General features: G+C 41.4%; 1 protein-coding gene across 1 annotated transcript; it reads right to left on the reverse strand.

Moving 5' to 3' along the window:
* Nucleotides 1-673: 673 nt before the first annotated feature.
* Nucleotides 674-19,168, reverse strand: hs2st1b (heparan sulfate 2-O-sulfotransferase 1b). The gene is made up of 7 exons (XM_080879132.1): nucleotides 18,587-19,168; nucleotides 14,326-14,567; nucleotides 10,302-10,387; nucleotides 9,781-9,919; nucleotides 9,596-9,693; nucleotides 2,445-2,602; nucleotides 674-2,240 (listed from the first exon to the last, which is right to left on the reverse strand). The coding sequence occupies exons 1-7, from the start codon at nucleotides 18,708-18,710 to the stop codon at nucleotides 2,014-2,016; spliced, it is 1,074 nt and encodes a 357-aa protein (XP_080735258.1). The 5' UTR covers nucleotides 18,711-19,168; the 3' UTR covers nucleotides 674-2,013.
* Between the last annotated feature and the right edge of the window lie 1,225 nt (nucleotides 19,169-20,393).

Raw genomic sequence — 20,393 nt, forward strand, 5'->3', positions numbered from 1 at the left:
CTATTAATGCGACTGTGAATGTCACTACACTCTACTCATCACCCAACCCACCCATGCAGTTGATACCTGCTCCTCCCCGAGCCAGGTTCTCCTGGAGGTTTCTTCCTGCTAAAAATAGGTTTTTTCTTTCCACTGACGCCAAATTTGGCTCGTGGGGTCTCGTCCATTCATTTGTCTATAAAACTACACTGATGCAGAATAGCAGACTGAGGTGACTGTTGTCAGGTCACACTATAAAAATAAAACTGAACTGATTCATTCACCTGGCGAATATCCCCAGATAGTGATCCAGCTGTTAATGCAGTCAAATGGCTGCTCCAAGATGCCAGTTTCTAAATATGCAATTAGGGGAAAAAACCATCGGTTCTACGCCAGAAGTGGAGAGTGGAAAGTTAGTATTATCCACTAATCCACAATAACCACATTACCAAAGAATACAATTGAAAAACCATGGAAAAATCCTTTATATACACAAGTATTAAGTGAATTTAGGTGAACCTTGATTTTTTTTTCCTTCTTTTTCTTGCTTACTGGCTGCAAAGAATTTTAATCTCAACTGTTCCATGCCCCTGAATGCATGATCCTAAAATGAAGCATATCATTTTCTGGACATAAATTTTTAATAGATTTTAATTCTAAAACTATCTTAAACTCATATAAATATCAATTTTAATGAAATAATCAATGTCTCCAGTATTAATACACAGTCAACTTTCACAGTCTGCATTTTTGCAGCTTTCTTTCCTGGCATTTCATTAATACAGCAGCTCCTTTCTCCTTTCTAGCTTTACCATCCAAAGTCCATAAACATTTACACAGAGCTTTTGCTGTTCAAGACACTCATACTGCTGATGTGTCTGCAGCAGCTGTGCCACTTTCAACGTGTGTTATTTGTGTAATTTCTTCATGCTACTGTAATGTTATAGTTTTATCTTCCTTTGTAAAAATCCCTCGCTCTGCTGTCAGTGGACTTGTCTACATCTCAGGCACACAGCCAACACCCCTTTCATATGAACGTGCTCATAGCTTGGATGGAGTTTATCAACACTTTTGTGTTACTGCTTATAGCTCGATTGCCACTGTTACAGTGTGTGAAATATATCCTGGGTATGTCGAAGTCATTTCATACTGTATCATTTGGTGAAAGTTGCATAAAACAAGTAAATCACCTTTTAAAAGCCAACCAAACTTATTCACAAAATTCATCACACAAACTTGCAGTTATTTGTTTATATTCAGAGTGTTACTGTGGAGAGTGGAAAACAACAGTAATCATAGAAGCAATGCGCCAAAATAAAAGGAAAGTGAATGTGGGATCAGAGGAAAAATAATATTAAAGAAATGTTCTATACATTAATATAAAGGCACTATCAGTTTCTTCTTGCTTGCAGTAGTACTGTACTCAAACATTCCAGCTGTTAGTCATTAGTACCTTTCTCCTACTCCAGGTTGTCCTTTCAGACTAAAAAAACCCAAAAGAACAGCAGCTGTCTTTTAAGAAAAAACATGCACATTAATATCTGTGATAAATCACTGAAATAATGTGTGAAACATGTAAAAATTGAGAAGATCTCAGTGGAATAAAAAATTACCAGTCACGCACCAAAGGATGCAATGATCCAATCTGTTTTCTTTTGCTACAATTTGGTCCAAAAACATGTTAACACAGCATGTAGGAATGTAGCCGTGACCATCTGCACTAAACACTGTTTTGAAGCTGCTGAAGTAGTTGAGGTTTCCTGCTTTTATTTTGAAAGTCCACCCAAACATCAAACATGGTAAAAAACTCTTCTTGTCTTAAGGTTTGGGAAATTCTTTCTCACAGTATAGACTGACACCTTCGTTTTCTCAACAGCTGCTCTAGCAATAAAAAAAGTAGAAATTTCACCACAGTGTCTGAAAGGATTTCCCAACTAGACCCCAGTGAAACCAGCACTGCTTAATGTCTCGTACTTTCCCAGTGTACACGACTTGTCCCTGTGCAGCTTTGTTAATGCTTTTCTGTTGACACTTTTAGTTCACTTTGGGGTAGATCTTTTCATAGAAGAAGCTCTGTGCAAGGACAAAGAGTTCTCCGTCTTTTTCCCTGACGGCGTGGGCACGCACAAACTGAAACTGTTCAAGTGCAAACTCGTAAAATTCATTTTCGATTTTCCAGATGTTTGACTGCTGCAACTTGGCTATTGTCTCTTTGGTGGGGGGCTTCTTCTCTGTGGTCTTCCTAAGGTGGGATTTCTTTCCTGGAGGAACACAAGAAGGTTTAATGATTCCAGGTAGCATGTTGTTACTGCTCTACTAAAAAAGCATTCAGTCAGTTAAGTGTAAATTGAGACCAGGAAAAGGATTCGTCATATAAAAGTAACTCCAGTACTGACAGGGCTCGTTTTAAGGGCATCACAGCCACAAATAAGAAGTAACAGTATGAAATTGTGTTTTGTTGCTACCTGTTCTGTAGAGATCTGTGGCTCCCTTAAAGAAGCGTGGGAGTGCTGCCTCCAGGATCATGATGAAGTCCTCGAGTTCCTCCGTTACTCCCACTAACAGGTACTCGTTTACCAGGTTGTATTTGGCCTGTTCCAGAGCCCATCTACTGCCCGCGTTCCTGCACAAGAAACGGAGATCACAGTGTGAGTGAGTTTAATTTGGATCGCCTCATCTGAAGGCCAGGCTTTTCTTCTGTTACTTATCTACGTCTTTGACATCACTGCACAATACTCCCTAGCGATAGGTGGGTATTATGCAAAGACTGAGCAGCTTTCTTGAATTCTGCCGTTCTTATTTTCATGCTAGCTCTCTTCCAGCAAACTCTAAATTTTCTCAGTGATGAGCAAAGCCGTTGTTGCATTTAAGGAGCACAATGTCCAGGAATGCTGATCATTAAAAGAAAATGACTACATGAAAGGAAAAATGTCAAACTGCATGCATTAGTAACAAGGTTACTGTGATCACACTCATTTACTGTTTAATTCCTAATAATGAAAATGAATGACTCAGTTTATTTATTATTTATTTGAAAATAATCAAAATAATCTCCAAAGGGAATTCAAAGTCATTTCCAAACTGTACACAAGTTTTTTTCCTTCTTTTTATAACAGATGAGTAATTATGATTTTAGTCACATTTCTAATTTCACTGTACAAAAAGCTAAAAATATACATATTCCTATTGTTGAGGTGAAATTTTAGAATAATGCTGACAAAAAAAAATCTGTCTTTGGCTTTCAAAAGACATTTGAGGGTTATGAGGATGAATGATGAATGTTTTTCTTCTTTTGGAGGATAGGGAGGCTTTAATGAGAAGATCCTAGGTTGGACATATATAAATACTGCTTCTGCCACAGGCTGTTCAGTCACTAATGAGTCTGAGTACACAGATTGTGGACTATATATCTATATATGTGCTGTTTACATCGTCTGTGTAATATGTGATTAGTGAGGAGAAAAAAACCCCAAACAGAACTATACCATATCCTCATCACTGTTTACAAACAACAGATGGAGCCTTTTCTTTCACTCAGCTTGGAGAAAGAATAAATTGTCACACTGCGACTAATTCAAAACAGTCATCTAACATTTTATAACAGACACTGACAGTGAATTACACTTTAGTAGATAGTTAATTACATTACATTCAATTAATCCTTACATTAAGATTCTATTAAGATGTAATGACACTCCTCCATGACTCACTACCTTATTCGTGTTGGAGGGGTTTGTGTGTCCCAGGGGCTATCTCTGGGTGAGGGAGCAGACAAATAGCGATTCAAGAACCCCTATGAGTGAAAGATCTAGGAAACAGCTCACGCTGCCCGGGATAGGGTTACCAGGGACGAGTATTTCAGTACCCCTTCAGCTTGCTGCCACTATGTTGGAGTTTTTCCCAGTGAACAGGAGGGTTTGGTTCCCTGAGCCTGTTTCCCTTTCGTTTGCCCTTATGCCCCGAACGACAGTTTAGAGTACCAGACCTTCTTGGTATCCGTGGGTGGAGTGCTTGAGGGTGTTCCACCTGGGGGCTCCGTCGTCTCACTTGGAGACTTGAACGCTCATGTCAACAACGACAGTGAGACCTGAAGGGGCGTGAAGGGAGGAACGGCCTCCCAGATCTGAACCCTAGCGTATCCATAAGTGCACGTGGCATCACGACACCCTAGGCCACAGGTTGATCATCAATTTTGTAAATGTATCATCAGATCTGCAGCAGTATGTTCTGGACACTTGGGTGAAGAGAGGTGCTGAACTGTCAACTGATCACCACCTGGTGGTGTGTTGGACCCTGTGGCAGGGGATGATACTGGAGAGACCTGCGGGCCCCTAAAGGTATAGTGAAGGTGCGCTAAGAATGCCTGGTAGAGGCAATGCTGCAAGGCTGTCTTGGTTATCAATGCCTCTACAATGTTGTTGGAGGTTAGAGGCCATACCTCTGGAATGGATCTTTAAGAAGAGGAAACTGGACAGTGTGCTCCAACTATAGAGGGATCACAGTCCTCAGCCTCCCCAGGGAAATCTATGCCAGGGTGCTGGAAAGGAGAGTCTGTCCGTTAGCTGAACCTCGGATACAGGAGGAAATATGTGGTTTGCGTCCTTTTCACGGAACACTGGACCAGCTCTTTACCCTCTCGAGATTACTTGAGGGTACACAGGAGTTTGCACAACCAGTCTACATGTGTTTTGTGGACTCTGAAGAAGGCGTTTTACCGTGTCCCTCTGAGTCTTCTGTGGAAAGTGCCTCGGAAGTATAGGGCTTCTGGCCCATTGCCACGAGCCATTTGATCCTTGCAAGAGCTTGGTCCGTATAGCCGGCAATAAGTTGGACTCGTTTCCAGGTGGGTGTTGGACTCCGCCTTTGTCACTGATGCTTTTCATAATTTTTAGGGGACAGAATTTCTAGGCGTAGCCAAGTGGTGGAAGGCTTTCACTTGGGCGATCTCAGAATCTCATCTCTGCTTTTCGCAGATGATGTTTCCTGTAAAATAGTCAGATGTCTATTCATATTAATGTACAGAATTCACCTGCTTGCTGCTACTACTGCACATTCACCCAGTGTATATGTATATATATATATATATATATATATATATATATATATATATATATATATATATATATATATATATGTATACACACACACACACACACACACACACACTCTGGCAAGAATACCAGAGGCGCAAAACACCAGCTACTGGTAGACAGAACAATCAGCCGAGACTGCAAGACCAGACTGACCAACCTGTGCACTGCCTGGATTGATTACAAGAAGGCCTATGACTCAATGCCCCACAGCTGGATACTGGAATGCCTAGAATTGTACAAGATCAATGGGACCCTAAGAGCCTTCATCAGGAACTCAATGGGGATGTGGCGTACAACACTAGAGGCCAACTCCAAGCCCATAGCACAAGTCACCATCAAGTGCGGGATCTACCAAGGAGATGCTCTGTCCCCACTGCTGTTCTGCATAGGCCTGAACCCCCTCAGTGAGATCATTAACAAGACTGGCTACGGATACCGACTACGGAACGGAGCAGTTGTCAGCCACCTCCTGTACATGGATGACATCAAGCTGTATGCCAAGAGTGAACGAGACATCGATTCACTGATCCACACTACCAGGCTATACAGCAATGACATTGGAATGTCGTTCGGACTGGAGAAGTGTAGCCGGATGGTAACAAAGAGAGGGAAGGTAGTCAGAACTGAGGGGATTGAACTACCAGAAGGCAACATTGCAGACATAGAGGACAGTTACAAGTACTTGGGGATCCCGCAGGCGAATGGGAACCATGAAGAGGCCGCTAGAAAAGCTGCAACCACCAAGTACCTGCAGAGGGTCAGGCAAGTCCTGAGGAGTCAGCTGAATGGTAAGAACAAGATCCGGGCCATCAACACGTACGCCCTACCCGTGATCAGGTACCCTGCTGGGGTAATAGGCTGGCCAAAGGAGGAGATAGAAGCCACTGACATAAAGACAAGAAAGCTCCTTACCATGCATGGAGGGTTTCACCCCAAGTCCAGCACCCTGAGGCTGTACGCTAAGCGGAAGGAAGGGGGCCGGGGACTGGTGAGTGTCAGCACCACAGTCCAGGATGAGACAACGAACATCCAAGAATACATTGGGAAGATGGCCCCAACTGACCGAGTGCTCAGTGAATACCTCAGGCAGCAGAAACCCAAGAAAGAGGAGGGAGACGAGGAACCATCATGGAAGGACAGGCCCCTGCACGGTATGTACCACCGGCAGATAGAGGAGGTGGCTGATATCCAGAAATCCTACCAGTGGCTGGACAAAGCTGGACTGAAAGACAGCACAGAGGCACTAATCATGGCAGCACAGGAACAAGCTCTGAGCACAAGATCCATAGAGGCTGGGGTCTATCACACCAGGCAAGACCCCAGGTGCAGGCTGTGTAAAGATGCCCCAGAGACAATCCAGCACATAACAGCAGGGTGCAAGATGCTAGCAGGCAAGGCATACATGGAACGCCATAACCAAGTGGCCGGCATAGTGTACAGGAACATCTGTGCCGAGTATAACCTGGAAGTCCCGAGGTCAAAATGGGAGATGCCCCCAAGGGTGGTGGAGAATGACCGAGCTAAGATTCTGTGGGACTTCCAGATACAGACGGACAAAATGGTGGTGGCTAACCAACCGGACATAGTGGTGGTAGACAAACAGAAGAAGACGGCCGTAGTGATCGATGTAGCGGTTCCGAATGACAGCAATATCAGGAAGAAGGAACACGAGAAGCTGGAGAAATACCAAGGGCTCAGAGAAGAGCTCGAGAGGATGTGGAGGGTGAAGGTAACGGTGGTCCCCGTGGTAATCGGAGCACTAGGTGCGGTGACTCCCAAGCTAGGCGAGTGGCTCCAGCAGATCCCGGGAATAACATCGGAGATCTCTGTCCAGAAGAGCGCAGTCCTGGGAACAGCTAAGATACTGCGCAGGACCCTCAAGCTCCCAGGCCTCTGGTAGAGGACCCGAGCTTGAAGGATAAACCGCCCGCAGGGGCGTGCTGGGTGTTTTATATATATATATATGTATACACACACACACACACACACACACACACACACACATATATATATATATATATATACATACACATACATACATATATATATATATATATATATTAGGGGTGCAACGATATTTGTATCGATATTGAACCGTTCAATACAGTGCTTTCGGTTCGGTACGCATATGTATCGAGCAATACAACATTTGTAATTTATTTTATCAATTTTCCTTCTGGCGATGCTGTCTGTGTTGAGCGCTCAGTGAATCTGCATTCGACTACTCCGCCTAGGCTCGACAGTGCAGCCTAGGCGGAGTAGTCGAATGCAGATTCACTGAGCGCTCAACACAGACAGCATAGTCAGAAGGAAGAGCGCAGGGCAAGCTAGCGAGACAGAAGTTAAGCTCTCCTTGTAACAGGCAAATTGAACCTCATTCAGATCTGGCGTTTGGAATTATTTTGGTTTTCATGTGACGTATGACCCTGAAGGTAAGCGAGTCATGGACTAAAGTAAAACAGTATGTTGGATGTGCCATGCAATGCTCAATTACATTGGTGTGAACTAGTGTGTTAGCGCAGTTAGCTCGTTAAGTGTTGGCCGTCTAGCCCCATGCACGGAGCGATCGGCGGTAGCTCGTTAACGGAGATTTGCCGTGTTGTGGCGTTAAGGTCATTTCAACGAGATTAACCTGAAAGCACTAGTGGGAACACAACGAATATGACTGCACATTTACGCCGACATCATCCTAGTGCAAAAACAAAAACAACAAGCATGCTACTAACTTTAGCCGAGTCATTTAGACAGCTGTTAGCACATGATTCTCCTTATGCTGCTGAGAATATAGCCCAGAAGAAGCGGATAGTATAGCTTTTATTTTGGAAAGAGCCATTTCTCTGTAATAAACTCTCTTTTCCAAAGATGAGTGATTCCTCAATCAGATACAGGGCTCGCAATATCGCTAGCCCGACGTCCTGGAGCTAGCGATTTTTTCAGTCGGGCTACCAAAATCTATCTCTTCCCTGCCCGTCGGGCTATTGTAGGAAAAATAAAGGTCAATGCTTTTGCATTCTTTCAGAAATGTAGCTGGGTAATTATGTCATTGGCATCGGTGAGCCACTGTCAATATGTGACATATTGAAATCGCGTTTGAATTTGCGCTTGTTTTTTTGCTTTCACTTTGCAATCCTGCGAACTGTGTATAGAGAGTGACAGCACTGATCTGTGAGTGATGATAATTTGTGCACCAATTCCTCTGACATCGTCTTATTAATCGTTAGCTTACTATGCAAACATGACAAGTGAAATCTCCCGCAGCTGAGCTTATGTGAGTGCATGTGTAAAAGCATTTCAGTTCTGCTGAGCCAAATAAGACAGGTCAGGGTGAAGAAGTGACAGCCAAATAAAAGCTTACCACAAAACGGAGAAGTTATGACAAATCAGACTATAAGGCAAAAAGAAAGTGCAGCTTTATGGTTTCATGGACAAAAGAATTTCTGTGGCTGCAATATGATGAGCTAAATAACCAGGGCTGCACATAAGTGGTCCGCAGGTGCGCATTCGCTGTCAAAATAAAAAACACGCACAAGGGTTAGGGTTAAATTTAAAAACTGTACTTTTGAGTTAAAATATATATTTATAATTTTAATAAATGACAAATAAAAAATGCATGAACATTTTTTTTGTATCGAAAAAATATCGAACCGTGACACCAAAGTATCGCCGAACCGTGAATTTTGTGTATCGTTGCACCCCTAATATATATATATATATATAAAATGTTCTTCCTCTACACCCCCCCCCCCAATTTTTGCACATGTCGGGGAGCGTGTCAGGCTACATTTCACTGTGTGTTATACTTGTATAACTATGCATGTGACAAATAAAGAACCTTGAACCTTGAACCTTGGTTCTGATGGCTTCGTCAGGTGGTGGCCTCCAGCTCGCACTGAAGCAGTTCGCAGCTGAGTGTGAAGCAGTGGGAATGAGCAACTCCAAGTCTGAAGCCATGGTCCTCTGAAGCTCACAATTGATGGGAGCGGGCGATCGACAGACGGATTGGGTCCGTCGTGGTGAAGAGAGAGCTGAGTGTAAAGGCAAAGCTCTGTATTTACCGGCCGATCTACATTCCTACCCTCATCTACGGTCACGAGCTTTGGGTAGTGGCTGAAAGAATGAGATCATATATACAAGTGGCAGAAATTTGCTTTCCTCAAAGGGTGGCTGGCGTCTCCCTTAGAGACAGGGTGATGAGTTCAGCCATCTGGTAGGCCCTCAGAGTAGAGCCACTATTCCTCACTTTGAAAGGAGTCATTTGAAGTGGTTTAGGCATCTGACAAGGGTGGCTCCTGGCTGACGTGTTCTGGGGATGTCCCATCGGGAGGACGCCCTGTGGCATGACCCGGGACATGCTGGACATGCACCCTCTCTACATTTATTTGTATTTCCCATTTTGTCCCTTCGAAACGACTTCTGCCCTGCGCCACTGCTGCATCCCGTTGATGCTAAGCTAGCAGCCTAAACAGGAGTTGTAGCAGTTCAGAGAAAGAGAATGATCGGGCTGTCAGGTGCAGCCCACTCACCAGCACTCTGAATAGTGACCACAGAAGAAAGGGATCTGCAACCACAGTTTCTCCGGAGCACAGTCAGACCCACCTGATGACACACACTCATCAAAGGTCTGAAACACAATGCGAAACGCTTGTCATTGTATTATCCAGACAAAAAACAGGTCATTCGAAAAGGATGCAAGCTGTAAAAGAAGCACCTTCTTGTCTCCTTGTTTCCTTCGTCGAAGGCCTGGTCTGTAGTCATCTCCAAAACGTAAAAAATAGTAGTACGATACAAGGCGCTCTATGGGATCACGCACCACATTGATGTACAGTGGTTTACCTTTCATGCCATGTCTGAACAAAAAGAAAAGGGAGGGCACATTCTTTAAAATCTTTCGAGACTTAATTTATACTTCACTGCAGCAGCACATGAAGCTGTGCTGCTGAATTTTATTGCATTCAAAAAGCATATTCTCCCTAGTGAAAGCATGGAGCAGCATCAGGGAGTGAGAGTGCAAGTTAACCGAATCTCTCTCACTGAGAAACACTTAGACCATTAGAATAATTACCTGTGATCACAGAGATGATAGTGTCAGGGGAGATAAGGACAACAATGCCATTAATCAACACTAAAGCACATGTTAGCGATCAATACGTGACCTCCCTTTATCTGCTCTGCTGGCTGTTTGTAACTAATCTGGATATTAATGGTATTACAGGAAATGAAGGGCCTTACTTTGAGAAGTCCAGATAAGCTACATGGCCGTGGTAGAAGCCGGGCTTCATCTCTCTCCATGAGGTGACGTTCCTGACAAAGCGCACCTGGAGACAAAGATAATGGAAACTAATTACGGAGCCGCGGGGAAACGGAGCCACAACAGAAATGTTTGTGCTACATGTTGCTACAAACTTTACTCAGTTACAGCGCAGAGTTCAAATACAGCAAAAGTGTCAACCCTTCCCAATGAACAAATGAGCATTTGCATTCATATTTATAACTGGAACACATTTTGATAATGAATAATAAATACTAATAATTTTTGGTCATGTGACAGGGTGGAGCCCTGTAGGTCAAAACGCTGTTATAACATGCAGGTGAATCCCAAAGAAGTACATGCCTGTCACTTCTTCGTCTGTTTTCAAGCACAAGCTCTGAACAAGCTGCAGATTTTGAGCACTTGAATTTCACATACAGCTCCAGTCACTAAAACATCCTTGACAGAGTCTTTCCTCTTACACTGCGCCACTGAATGGACAGAATATTTATCCATGCATGTTTTTGGTCTGGATGAGTCACAAAAGCTGCCGTTTAAGGAGAAGAAGTTCAAAGTAGAATGTCAAAGTAAAAACAAGCGTTAAGTAGCTAATGTCCATCCATTTTCTAAACCACTTATCCAATTTAGAGGGCTTGAGCCTAACCCAGCTGTCACAGAGGCAGGATACATACCGAACAGGTCGTCTGTCAGTCCACTGAACGGCTAACATAGAGAGACACAATCTCACTCTGATCTAACATGCGTGTCTTCAGCTTGTGGGAGGAAACTGGAGTACAGAAATTCTTTATCATAAAGATACTACAGAAATGAAACATGAGTATTAATGGTGTACACATTACATGATGATAACGTAATGATCTAAAACTCTGAGATTACTTAAAATGTGTTTATGTAAGCTTGAAAAGAAGTTCTTACTTAAATAAGGCACATAATCTGGTAACATTAAAAAAATTATTTCAATCAAATTCTGGCACCGACGTCTGTATAAAAGGTTCCTTAAGCTGTAACATTGTGTTCAAACAGTGTTCGGATGAAATGAAGATGATTAAATTGTGTGTCTACTAAAAGGTTTCTAAGGAAACTGCACATGGAGCACTAAAACACTGGAAAGTGGATCAGGTGGAACCAAAGCACAAATCACTGAAAATTACTTCATAGATTCATAGAATTTTCTAAATAGAGAACAAAAGCCTCTAAATAGAAAGAATACTGTCAAAGAAAGGCCGTTTACATGCTGAGAGGACGAGCAGCATCTGTGACCAAATGCTGAGGAGAGCAAACAAGGCCAAAAACTTTGAGAGGGTTAAGAAAGACAGATTTAGATGTGAACAAAACTTTATTACAGAAAAGTGAAATGTAAGGACACATACAGAATTATACCACAGCATATCAAGCCCACAGGGAAACAGGGTGATGGGAATATTGAAATCTTCTGGAATAAAACTGGTTCTTGAATGCTGCAGTCAGGAAAACAAAACAGAAGCAAACAAACACTAAGCTAATCTGAAGTTCAGGGACTTTTTGTGCCCAAGGCACAACACAAGACCTCATTCACATTTGCAATCATATCTGCTTGTATGAACAGTATTCAGTATACAACAGCCCACAGTTGGAGTTATAAAACCAAGCATGACAGAAAGACTGCAAACATACTGGCGACGCAGACGGTGACGTGCTGAATCACAATATGTAAACACTCTTAGCATATAACGCATCGCTTATAAATGTATTTCATCACAGACACCAAAACCAGCAGTGTTGATAAATATAAACCAAATCTAACCTAATAAAAACAGTCTAATATGTATTACACCATCTCCCTATCACATCCACCACCTTCAGAGCAGAGAGAAGGCAACTGGACTGCGGGTTGATATCAAGCTGGTGGCAGGGTTCAGGAAAGTCTGGTTTGCCTTATATATGATGCTTATTACCTTGAAAGACAAATTACCGTAATGAATTTCAGAAAATTTGAGAGCACTGAAGAATGTTAGGGTCAGTTGGTTCCATCAGTATTTAACTGTATAAATGACCAGGATGATGTTAAGTTTTCTTTCAGATTCTGCAAACATGGCCTCTCCACGAATACACTGGATGCGCAGTGGCAGCTCTCACCTGCATATCATCACCACCTGCACATATCCACTGCCTGGTAATAGATGTTTTTATTATAATGCACCAACTCAAATAAAATACACTCACCAAATTACGGTGACACACATCACTGCAGTAAGAAGAACCAATGAACACCAACCTAAATATGATCCATAGATATTCATGGGGTGCTTTGACCATTTGTGGAATGAGGGTGGTAAACATAAAGAGGTTTAGATATGAGGCTGGTGTAGATACATTCCCAGATGGACTATTATTATTATTTACAAAGTGGAATATGTACCTTTTTAAAATCTGCCTTTTATTTGCTCAAACTATTTTTGTCACGCTTAATATGGAGCCCATCCACTCTTTGATTAATGAGGCCCCTTGGACTTGCTTTAGGGTACACCCTTTGAGAACCACCAGTCTAAACCAGCGGTCCCCAACCCCCGGGCCACGGACCAGTACCGGGCCGCGAGAGTTGAGGCTCGGGTGTGAAATCTATGGTTTTCAGGGTTTTTATCGTTAACTCTGTTTCCCTGGGTCTTTTCCCGTTGTTGTACTTCTGTCTTATTTTGAAAGAAGTATTTACGTGTTACCATAGCGACCAGAGAGCATTAAGGGGCAGAGAGGAGGATGTTAGTTGCATTTCAGGAGGACGCTGCTAATAAAGTTACACAATTACACTGTGAATTTGCGTTTATTATTATATTTACAAATACCACCGTTTTTGTCTTGGTCGTATCATTTTATTTTGTTGGCGCAAAAAAGATTGGGGACCACTGATCTAAACTATTAAATAACTAAACGCCTTAGACGTTATAAACTTTAGCTTCTAGTGTAAATTATGCCACTGATCAACAGCATAAAAACACAACACATTACACACATGGACAATATTATGGACAATTAATTATGACATTTGAAACATACACAGATTAATATCACCCTACACTATTAATAAATATCGCAAAGTCAAACATACCTTGGCTGGACTGGATGTTTTAACTTGATACAAAAGTGTTCATATGTAAAAATGAATCTTGGCCGTGACGGGACTGCAGACTGTTGTTTACCCTCATACGTGTGTGTGTGTGTGTGTGTGTGTGTGTGTGCGTGCGTGCGTGCGTGAGGTGGGGGTGGTGAGTAGGTGCGAGCCTGTTGTGAGACGGCAGACAGGATATTACTTTGGCAACTACAAATAACACCACTATAGCTTCAGGGCATTTACACTGTGTGAACTGAGCTGCTCTCAGTAAACATTCACTAAGAGTAACAGGATGCGGAGAAAGACACAGACAATTCTCAAACCAAAATATCATCAGGTTTCATTATTTTCAACGTGCAAACAAACACACCGGAGAGAGGGATTCATTAACAGACAACAGCCGCAGATGATTTTCCCTTCCACCACCACAGAGTACCTTTTTCATGAGTGATGTGGATCATCAGAATAGCGTGAAATTGGCAACTCTGTTTATTACAAGTGTTATTAATGAGAATAAGAGATGCAGCAATGTGCCAACACTGGCACAAAAGCAGGAAAGGGGATCGCTTGCAAGTAAACAAGGAAGCAAACAGGATACTAAATGTTAAAACTTTAAAAACACATTTTCTCTGACCTGAAGATTGCACATTCTTAAATATTCTCTCTAGGACTTCAGCATGTAAGAGTTGCAGAAATATGTCAAAAACAAAGTTAGCTCAACCTAGTGAGATGAGGGACAATAATGAATATTTCTAAGATACAGAAGAAACATTAGTGGAAAATACTCCACTGCGATCTGTCTAGGTATAGAAGCATAAACAGAGCCTTTAAAAATGTATTCCTGCGCAAAATATAATAAACGTTACTCTGTCATTTTGGCTGAGTGTGTGAAGTCTTACTTGGTCTTGTAGAGACATGACAGGGTTGTTCTTGGTTGTGTTGATGTGCAGAACGTGGAAGCGATTCTTCCCACACAGGTCGTAGGCGATGTTAGTGAAGGACGTGCTGGCTGTTTTGGGCACTCTGTTGTAGATGATGACCGTGTCGTCGTTTTCTACTATCGGCGAAACTTCCCGCCCACCCCCGTATTCGCTGTGACGCTGCTCTACTTCGGCCACCTCGTGTCTGGCTATGGTGCGTTCTGAACAAGCAAGTAAACACAGTCTGTTGTTAACATTTTAATTAAACAGCGCACAACTGAATAAGCACAATATTATAATATTCGATTTAGCACTAAAAAAGGACAGTCACTCCAGCTTATCACACCACCATGAAATAGTCAGTCAGTAGTTTTAGGGAGCAATTTGCATGCCAGGTAGTTGGATGTTGTTCGAAGAGATTTATTTAACCTTTATGTCTTCCTATTCGTCTTCTTTGTATTTGCTGATTAGCTAAACAGCTGGAATGAGTGAGGAGCAGGAGCAGACTGGCAGCTGCCAGATGAAATAAACCCTGAGATGAGATTCTCCCCTCCCACAGGAACATGGCATAAGGCCAGTGAAGCTTGTTAGTTAGCATGCCTTAATTAAAGAAAACAACAAGTCCTTCAAAGCACAATAACATCAAAACAAGTAATTAGGCTTTTGATGATAACATTGACAGGAGGCATAATTAAAGGTGTTTTCTCCCTCTTCTTTTCTCCACTGCAATGTTAATTAAAGACAATTACGCGAATGGCCTTGTGTCTCTTAGACCGGATGTGTGGCGCTCAGTATGCTGCAACATCCAGCAGTCCAGCAAATCCTTTACTGTCTGACACGATGAAGGCTGATGAAGCTCGGGGGGTGGAGGCTGTTTGAGTTCCTTTTGTCTCCATTTTAAGGCAGATGGATGGTCACTTATATTAAAGATTAAAGAAAATGGGATGTGTGCATATTTTTCTGTTAGGCGTGTGTTCCTGGTAACTTATTTACGGGTTGATTAAATGGAAGAAAAAATAGTCAGACCAGTCTTTAAGCAAGAAAGACAGTGAAAGCAGTCCAAATTGAGCACAGTGTAAGTGGTGAGGTTAAACTAATGCATTTGTATTTAATGAGAGCCGCTTGAAAGCATATTTTGTATGACGTAAAAATGTCAAAATGCTGTTGAGATGGCTATGGAGCCGAATCTGGAACAAAATCTTTCTCAAGAAAAAAGATTAAACTAAGTACACTGGCAGGCGTCAGTGCTACTCAGCATCCTAGTAGATACACATATGACTTCTTGTTATCGAATTCAGAAGATTTTCAGGGAACCTTTGATGGCTGAGGAATAAAAATACTGAAACTACAACTTCAACAGTTTATTCAAACTAAAAAAAACATGTACAGTTATTTTTTCTGTGTTAATTTCCTGTAAGCATTAATTACTTTCATCTTTACTTTGATACAGTATAACTTTTGATATTTAAGATCATGATTTTTTCAGTTGGAAATTTTATGTTTGCAGATTTGGGTGTGTTTTTAGCCTTTTAAATCATCTTTGATTGATGAGTTTTGGCCTTGATCTCGCAGGGCGTCAATGTGGCATTAACTGAGAGAAGGGTGGAATCATGAGCGATGACTTCAGATATGTTGTGGAATGCACACAATGTCTGTGTAGGTTCTCAGTCATCCAGGTCATGGAAATTTAAGGCACTTGGAAAGAAAAGCGACTGGACTTCCTCTTTGAAGAGAAAGGAAACCTCAACATTGAAGTTTACCGGAAGCCCACACACCCAGATCAGTACCTATTCTTTGACTCCCACCACCCTCTGGAACACAAACTTGAAGTAATCAGGACCCTGCAACACTGAGCCAAAAACATTCCCTCTAAGCCAGAAGGGAAAGAAAGGGAACACACATAGGTAAAGAAAGCTCTTAAAATATTACACCAACTAAGGAGAAAATGAATGACAAACAGAACAATATTGTTATCTCTTATGTAGCAAGTTTATCAGAGAAACTCGGGAGAATCTTCTCCAACTATGACATCCCAGTATACCTCAAACCCACCAATACACTCAGACAAACACTGGTTCTTCCCAAGGACAAAACTCCTAAACAAAAACTAAACTACATAATATATGCTGTTTTCTGCATCGAGGAGCGCTCAGACCTCTACAGTGGAGAAAACAAAGAGCCAGTCCATAAACACATGGCACAACACGGAAGAGCCACCTCAACAGGACAAGACTCAGCTGTACATCTGCATCTAAAAGACAAAGAAGACAGATGGACTGAAAGAGCCATCTACAGTGGCTTGCAAAAGTATTCGGCCCCCTTGAACTTTGCAGTTATTTATTTGTAAAAAATGTTTGGAATCATGTATGATTTTCGTTCCACTTCTCACGTGTACACCACTTTGTGTTGGTCTTTCACGTGGAATTCCAATAAAATTGATTCATTTTGCAAGCCACTGTATGTGCACAGAGGGGGTGGCTTCCAACACCAACTGTCTGCCACCCGCAATCCAGTGTTGAGATCCCTTCCGAAGCACCTTAACACCCACTCACGTCACTTGATCTCAATAGGTCACAGGACAGGGTGAGGCAAGGTCTTAAAATGGTTTCACCCAATACCTCTGTTAATAATGACCCACACCCTTTTTCATACCTTGGCTCATGTGATGAGTCTACGACCCTCTTAAGGGACAACTCCCAATACAGCTTAAATAGCTGGGACCCTCTGCCATTTGGACTTAAAACTGAAGAAGCTTCTCAAATGAGAGGTGAAACATCTTCTATTCTATTGTATTCATTTGTATTATTTTAAACATTAAAATACTTAATTATCACTTCCACAACATCTGCTTGATTAGGCTTATAAAATGCGGATGACCAGGGTTAATTTTCTTGGTTGCCAGGGCGACACATCCCCTCTGAATAAATTTAGTCAAAAAAAATGTGATAATTATTATCCTTGAATATAAACTAATAAGATTTATTATAAGTCACTATTTCACATTTTGCTGTGAGCACATATTCCCGATATACACGTGTACAGCTCGCTTCAATCAAACTTTATTAGTAAGTGATGAAAAACACTGTTTGTGTTTATCTTAGAAGTCCATTGCACAAAACCACTACTAATCTTCTGGTTTCTAAACGGATATAGCCTCCAGTGTCAGCGTTTTTCAGTGTCCCAAATTTCTTCTAAAGTTGGGAAACGAGCTCAAACTTGCAGACACACAGAGCCAAATGAAGATCAGATCCTGCTGTAGATGATTTGGCCTCACAGAGCTCTGATCCAAACAAAATGATTCATGGCAGCATTTCTGTGTTCAACCACGCTTGACGTTTTGTGCTTGTAACCCAACATGGAACTTGTCTGTGTTTCCAGGAATCTTTACTGAATATTAATGTGGAATGTCTGGCAGTCTGCGCAGGTGTCGGCTGCACTCTGTTTTCACATTTGAAAGGTACAAGTGAAAGAAGTAATTGTGCAGTAAGGAATCAACATGGCTAGTTTACAAAAAATTGTCATCACTTGTGTGTACTTTTCTGCAATAAATGTTTAAAATTACTTTTGAAAAAAATGTCTATATATTATATTCTTATGTTGATGACCAAAGATTCTTTGGTGGGTGCCAAGTTTTTATTTATTTATTTACATAAACAGGGAAAACCCTGTGCTTGAAGGGATATACTTCTGATGGGTGGAAAAATATGGATTTCCATCAAAATCAAAATTAAAACATACTGGCGTTGTTTTCAGGTTTATCCTTTTCCAATTAGGTCAAATCCGTGTACACAATTAGCCTGGGGAGGCTTTGGTGCATAAGCTTATTGAGACTGTAATATCTATGTATGTGTGTCACATGTCTATGTTGATAAACACTACTCTTCTAAATTATCTTACAGTCTTACAATCTGATGATAATAACAAAGAGTATAATAAACACTGAATTCAATAATAAGCAAAGCCACTATGGAAACTAGCTGAAACCAAACTGAACTGAAAATAAAAATGAAAATAAATTGATCACAATAACGTCGATGTTTGAGGACTTTCAGCATTGTTATGTAAATGATTTTTAAGTTTTAAAAATCTCCTGACTTTTTTCCTATAATGTAATTTTTGGTAAAAACTTGTCCGAATGTTTTCACTTTTTATAAATTACAAATTCTATGTTGCATTGCCGCAGTTTTCAAGCCTCAATAAGCTGGGTTACTAGGTGAACCCACCTTTGCTGTGGTCTTACCTAGTTTGGCTCTGGACTCGTCCAATTTCTGGATCTGATTCTCGATCAGCAGCATCGCCACTCCGAATGCCAAAACAGCCAAAAGCTGGATCTTTGGCAGCATCATGATCCTTAAAATCCCCATCAAACAACCGAATGAATCATGCCGTGGATGCCGGTAGCTTCAGGTTTCACATCCACTGATAACGTTTAACCCAGCACAAGCGTCTGCTGCTGGAAACTGGACTGACTCGGATGTTTTGATTTATATATTGCAAATCGAAATCCGGACGCCGAGGTTAGTTGCTGAGCATCATTAGTAGATATAGAGCTCAGCAGCCATCCTGCAGGGTTAACTCAGCGTTAGCAAAACAAACTAACAGCAGCTAGCTCCGTGCTAACACTGGCCAACCTCACACTACCGGCATATTTCAAAACCAGCTTCGCTGTTCGTGTTTTATTTTGGACTTAACCTGCTTTGCCAACCGCGAGTTCGTGCTGAGCTCACAGACATGAAGGCAGTGAAACACAGGTGACTGCATGAAAGATAACCGAGTCCAAACTAAGCTTCTAGCAGGAGTGTCGCTTCTTCTTCATCCTGTGTTTTCATTGGACAACCTCAGAAGAACTCTAAAGGCTCATGTCGCCACCTACTGGACGGCAGTGTGTGCAACAATTATTCCCCACAATGCATAGAGAAAGTTCACAAGATGTTAGTGAGACAAGCTGTTTTGTATGATTTGGAAATGGTAGCGCTGACAAAAAGAAAGGAGGCTGAGATGGAGAAGGGTCACTGGGAGTGACCAGAATGGACAGCATTAGAAACATGTCAGAAGGACAGTTCAGGACAGGTGCTTACAGAGTTAGAGAGGCAAGGCTGAGATGGTGTGGACATGTGCACGGAAGAGAGAGCGCATACAGTGAACAAAGGTTGCTGAAATAGAAGCTGCCAGGCAATAGAAAAAGCAGAAGACCATACAGAAACAGGAGGGTGCTTGGGATAGGGTGGGTAAGGTAGATGATCCATTCCTGCCCTAAAGGGACCAATCAAAAGAAGACGAGACGGAAAATAAGTAAAGGTTAGAACCACCATGCTTAGCCCAACAGTCCAATAGATATATAAAACCTTAATTTTGCTGTCTTTAAAGATGGTTCATCATCACTGACTATACAAAAACCATATTTAAATTCTTACACTGCTGTTTCTGTCACAATCTAAGAGGTATAGTTATGCATGTAATTTAATAAATGTAGTATTTGTTTAGTTTTTTAGAAAACAAAGTCAGTAAATAAACTCAATACAATAGTTCAGATATACACGATTCATTAAAACAACCCAACAAACATATATTTGTGGTATGTAAATACACAGAAAGTTTTAAAGATGTGCAGAAACTTTGTTAAAACACATCTAATCTACTACAATCCAAGGGTTGATCATGTGACGCTCACACATTTTAAGTTACTTCTGACTAAAAAAAACACACTGTTGCAGTCTGGCTCTCATGTGAGGACACAGGACAACCCCAAAAATAACAGAAGGTTTGCTTTACATTCCATTATAAGTTCGACTATCAACCATGTGTCTTATTTTTGTATTTTTCTCTATATAAATAAAGACATTTCCTTCATAAATTAATGCAAAAAATGTACCAGAAATTAAGAAAGGTAAGTTTGACAAATTTCCACAAGGAAGTACTTGAATGAAAGGTGCTACTCTGTTTTTAGCAATAACTTTTCATCTGATTTAAAGGTTTTTCTCCACTATGATTATGGTAGCAAGGTAGTAAACGGTTAAAAATATTATTTATTTTATAAAAGGTTACAT

The sequence above is a fragment of the Rhamphochromis sp. 'chilingali' genome, assembly GCF_963969265.1.
Source record: "Rhamphochromis sp. 'chilingali' genome assembly, chromosome: 3".
Lineage (NCBI taxonomy): Eukaryota > Metazoa > Chordata > Actinopteri > Cichliformes > Cichlidae > Rhamphochromis > Rhamphochromis sp. 'chilingali'.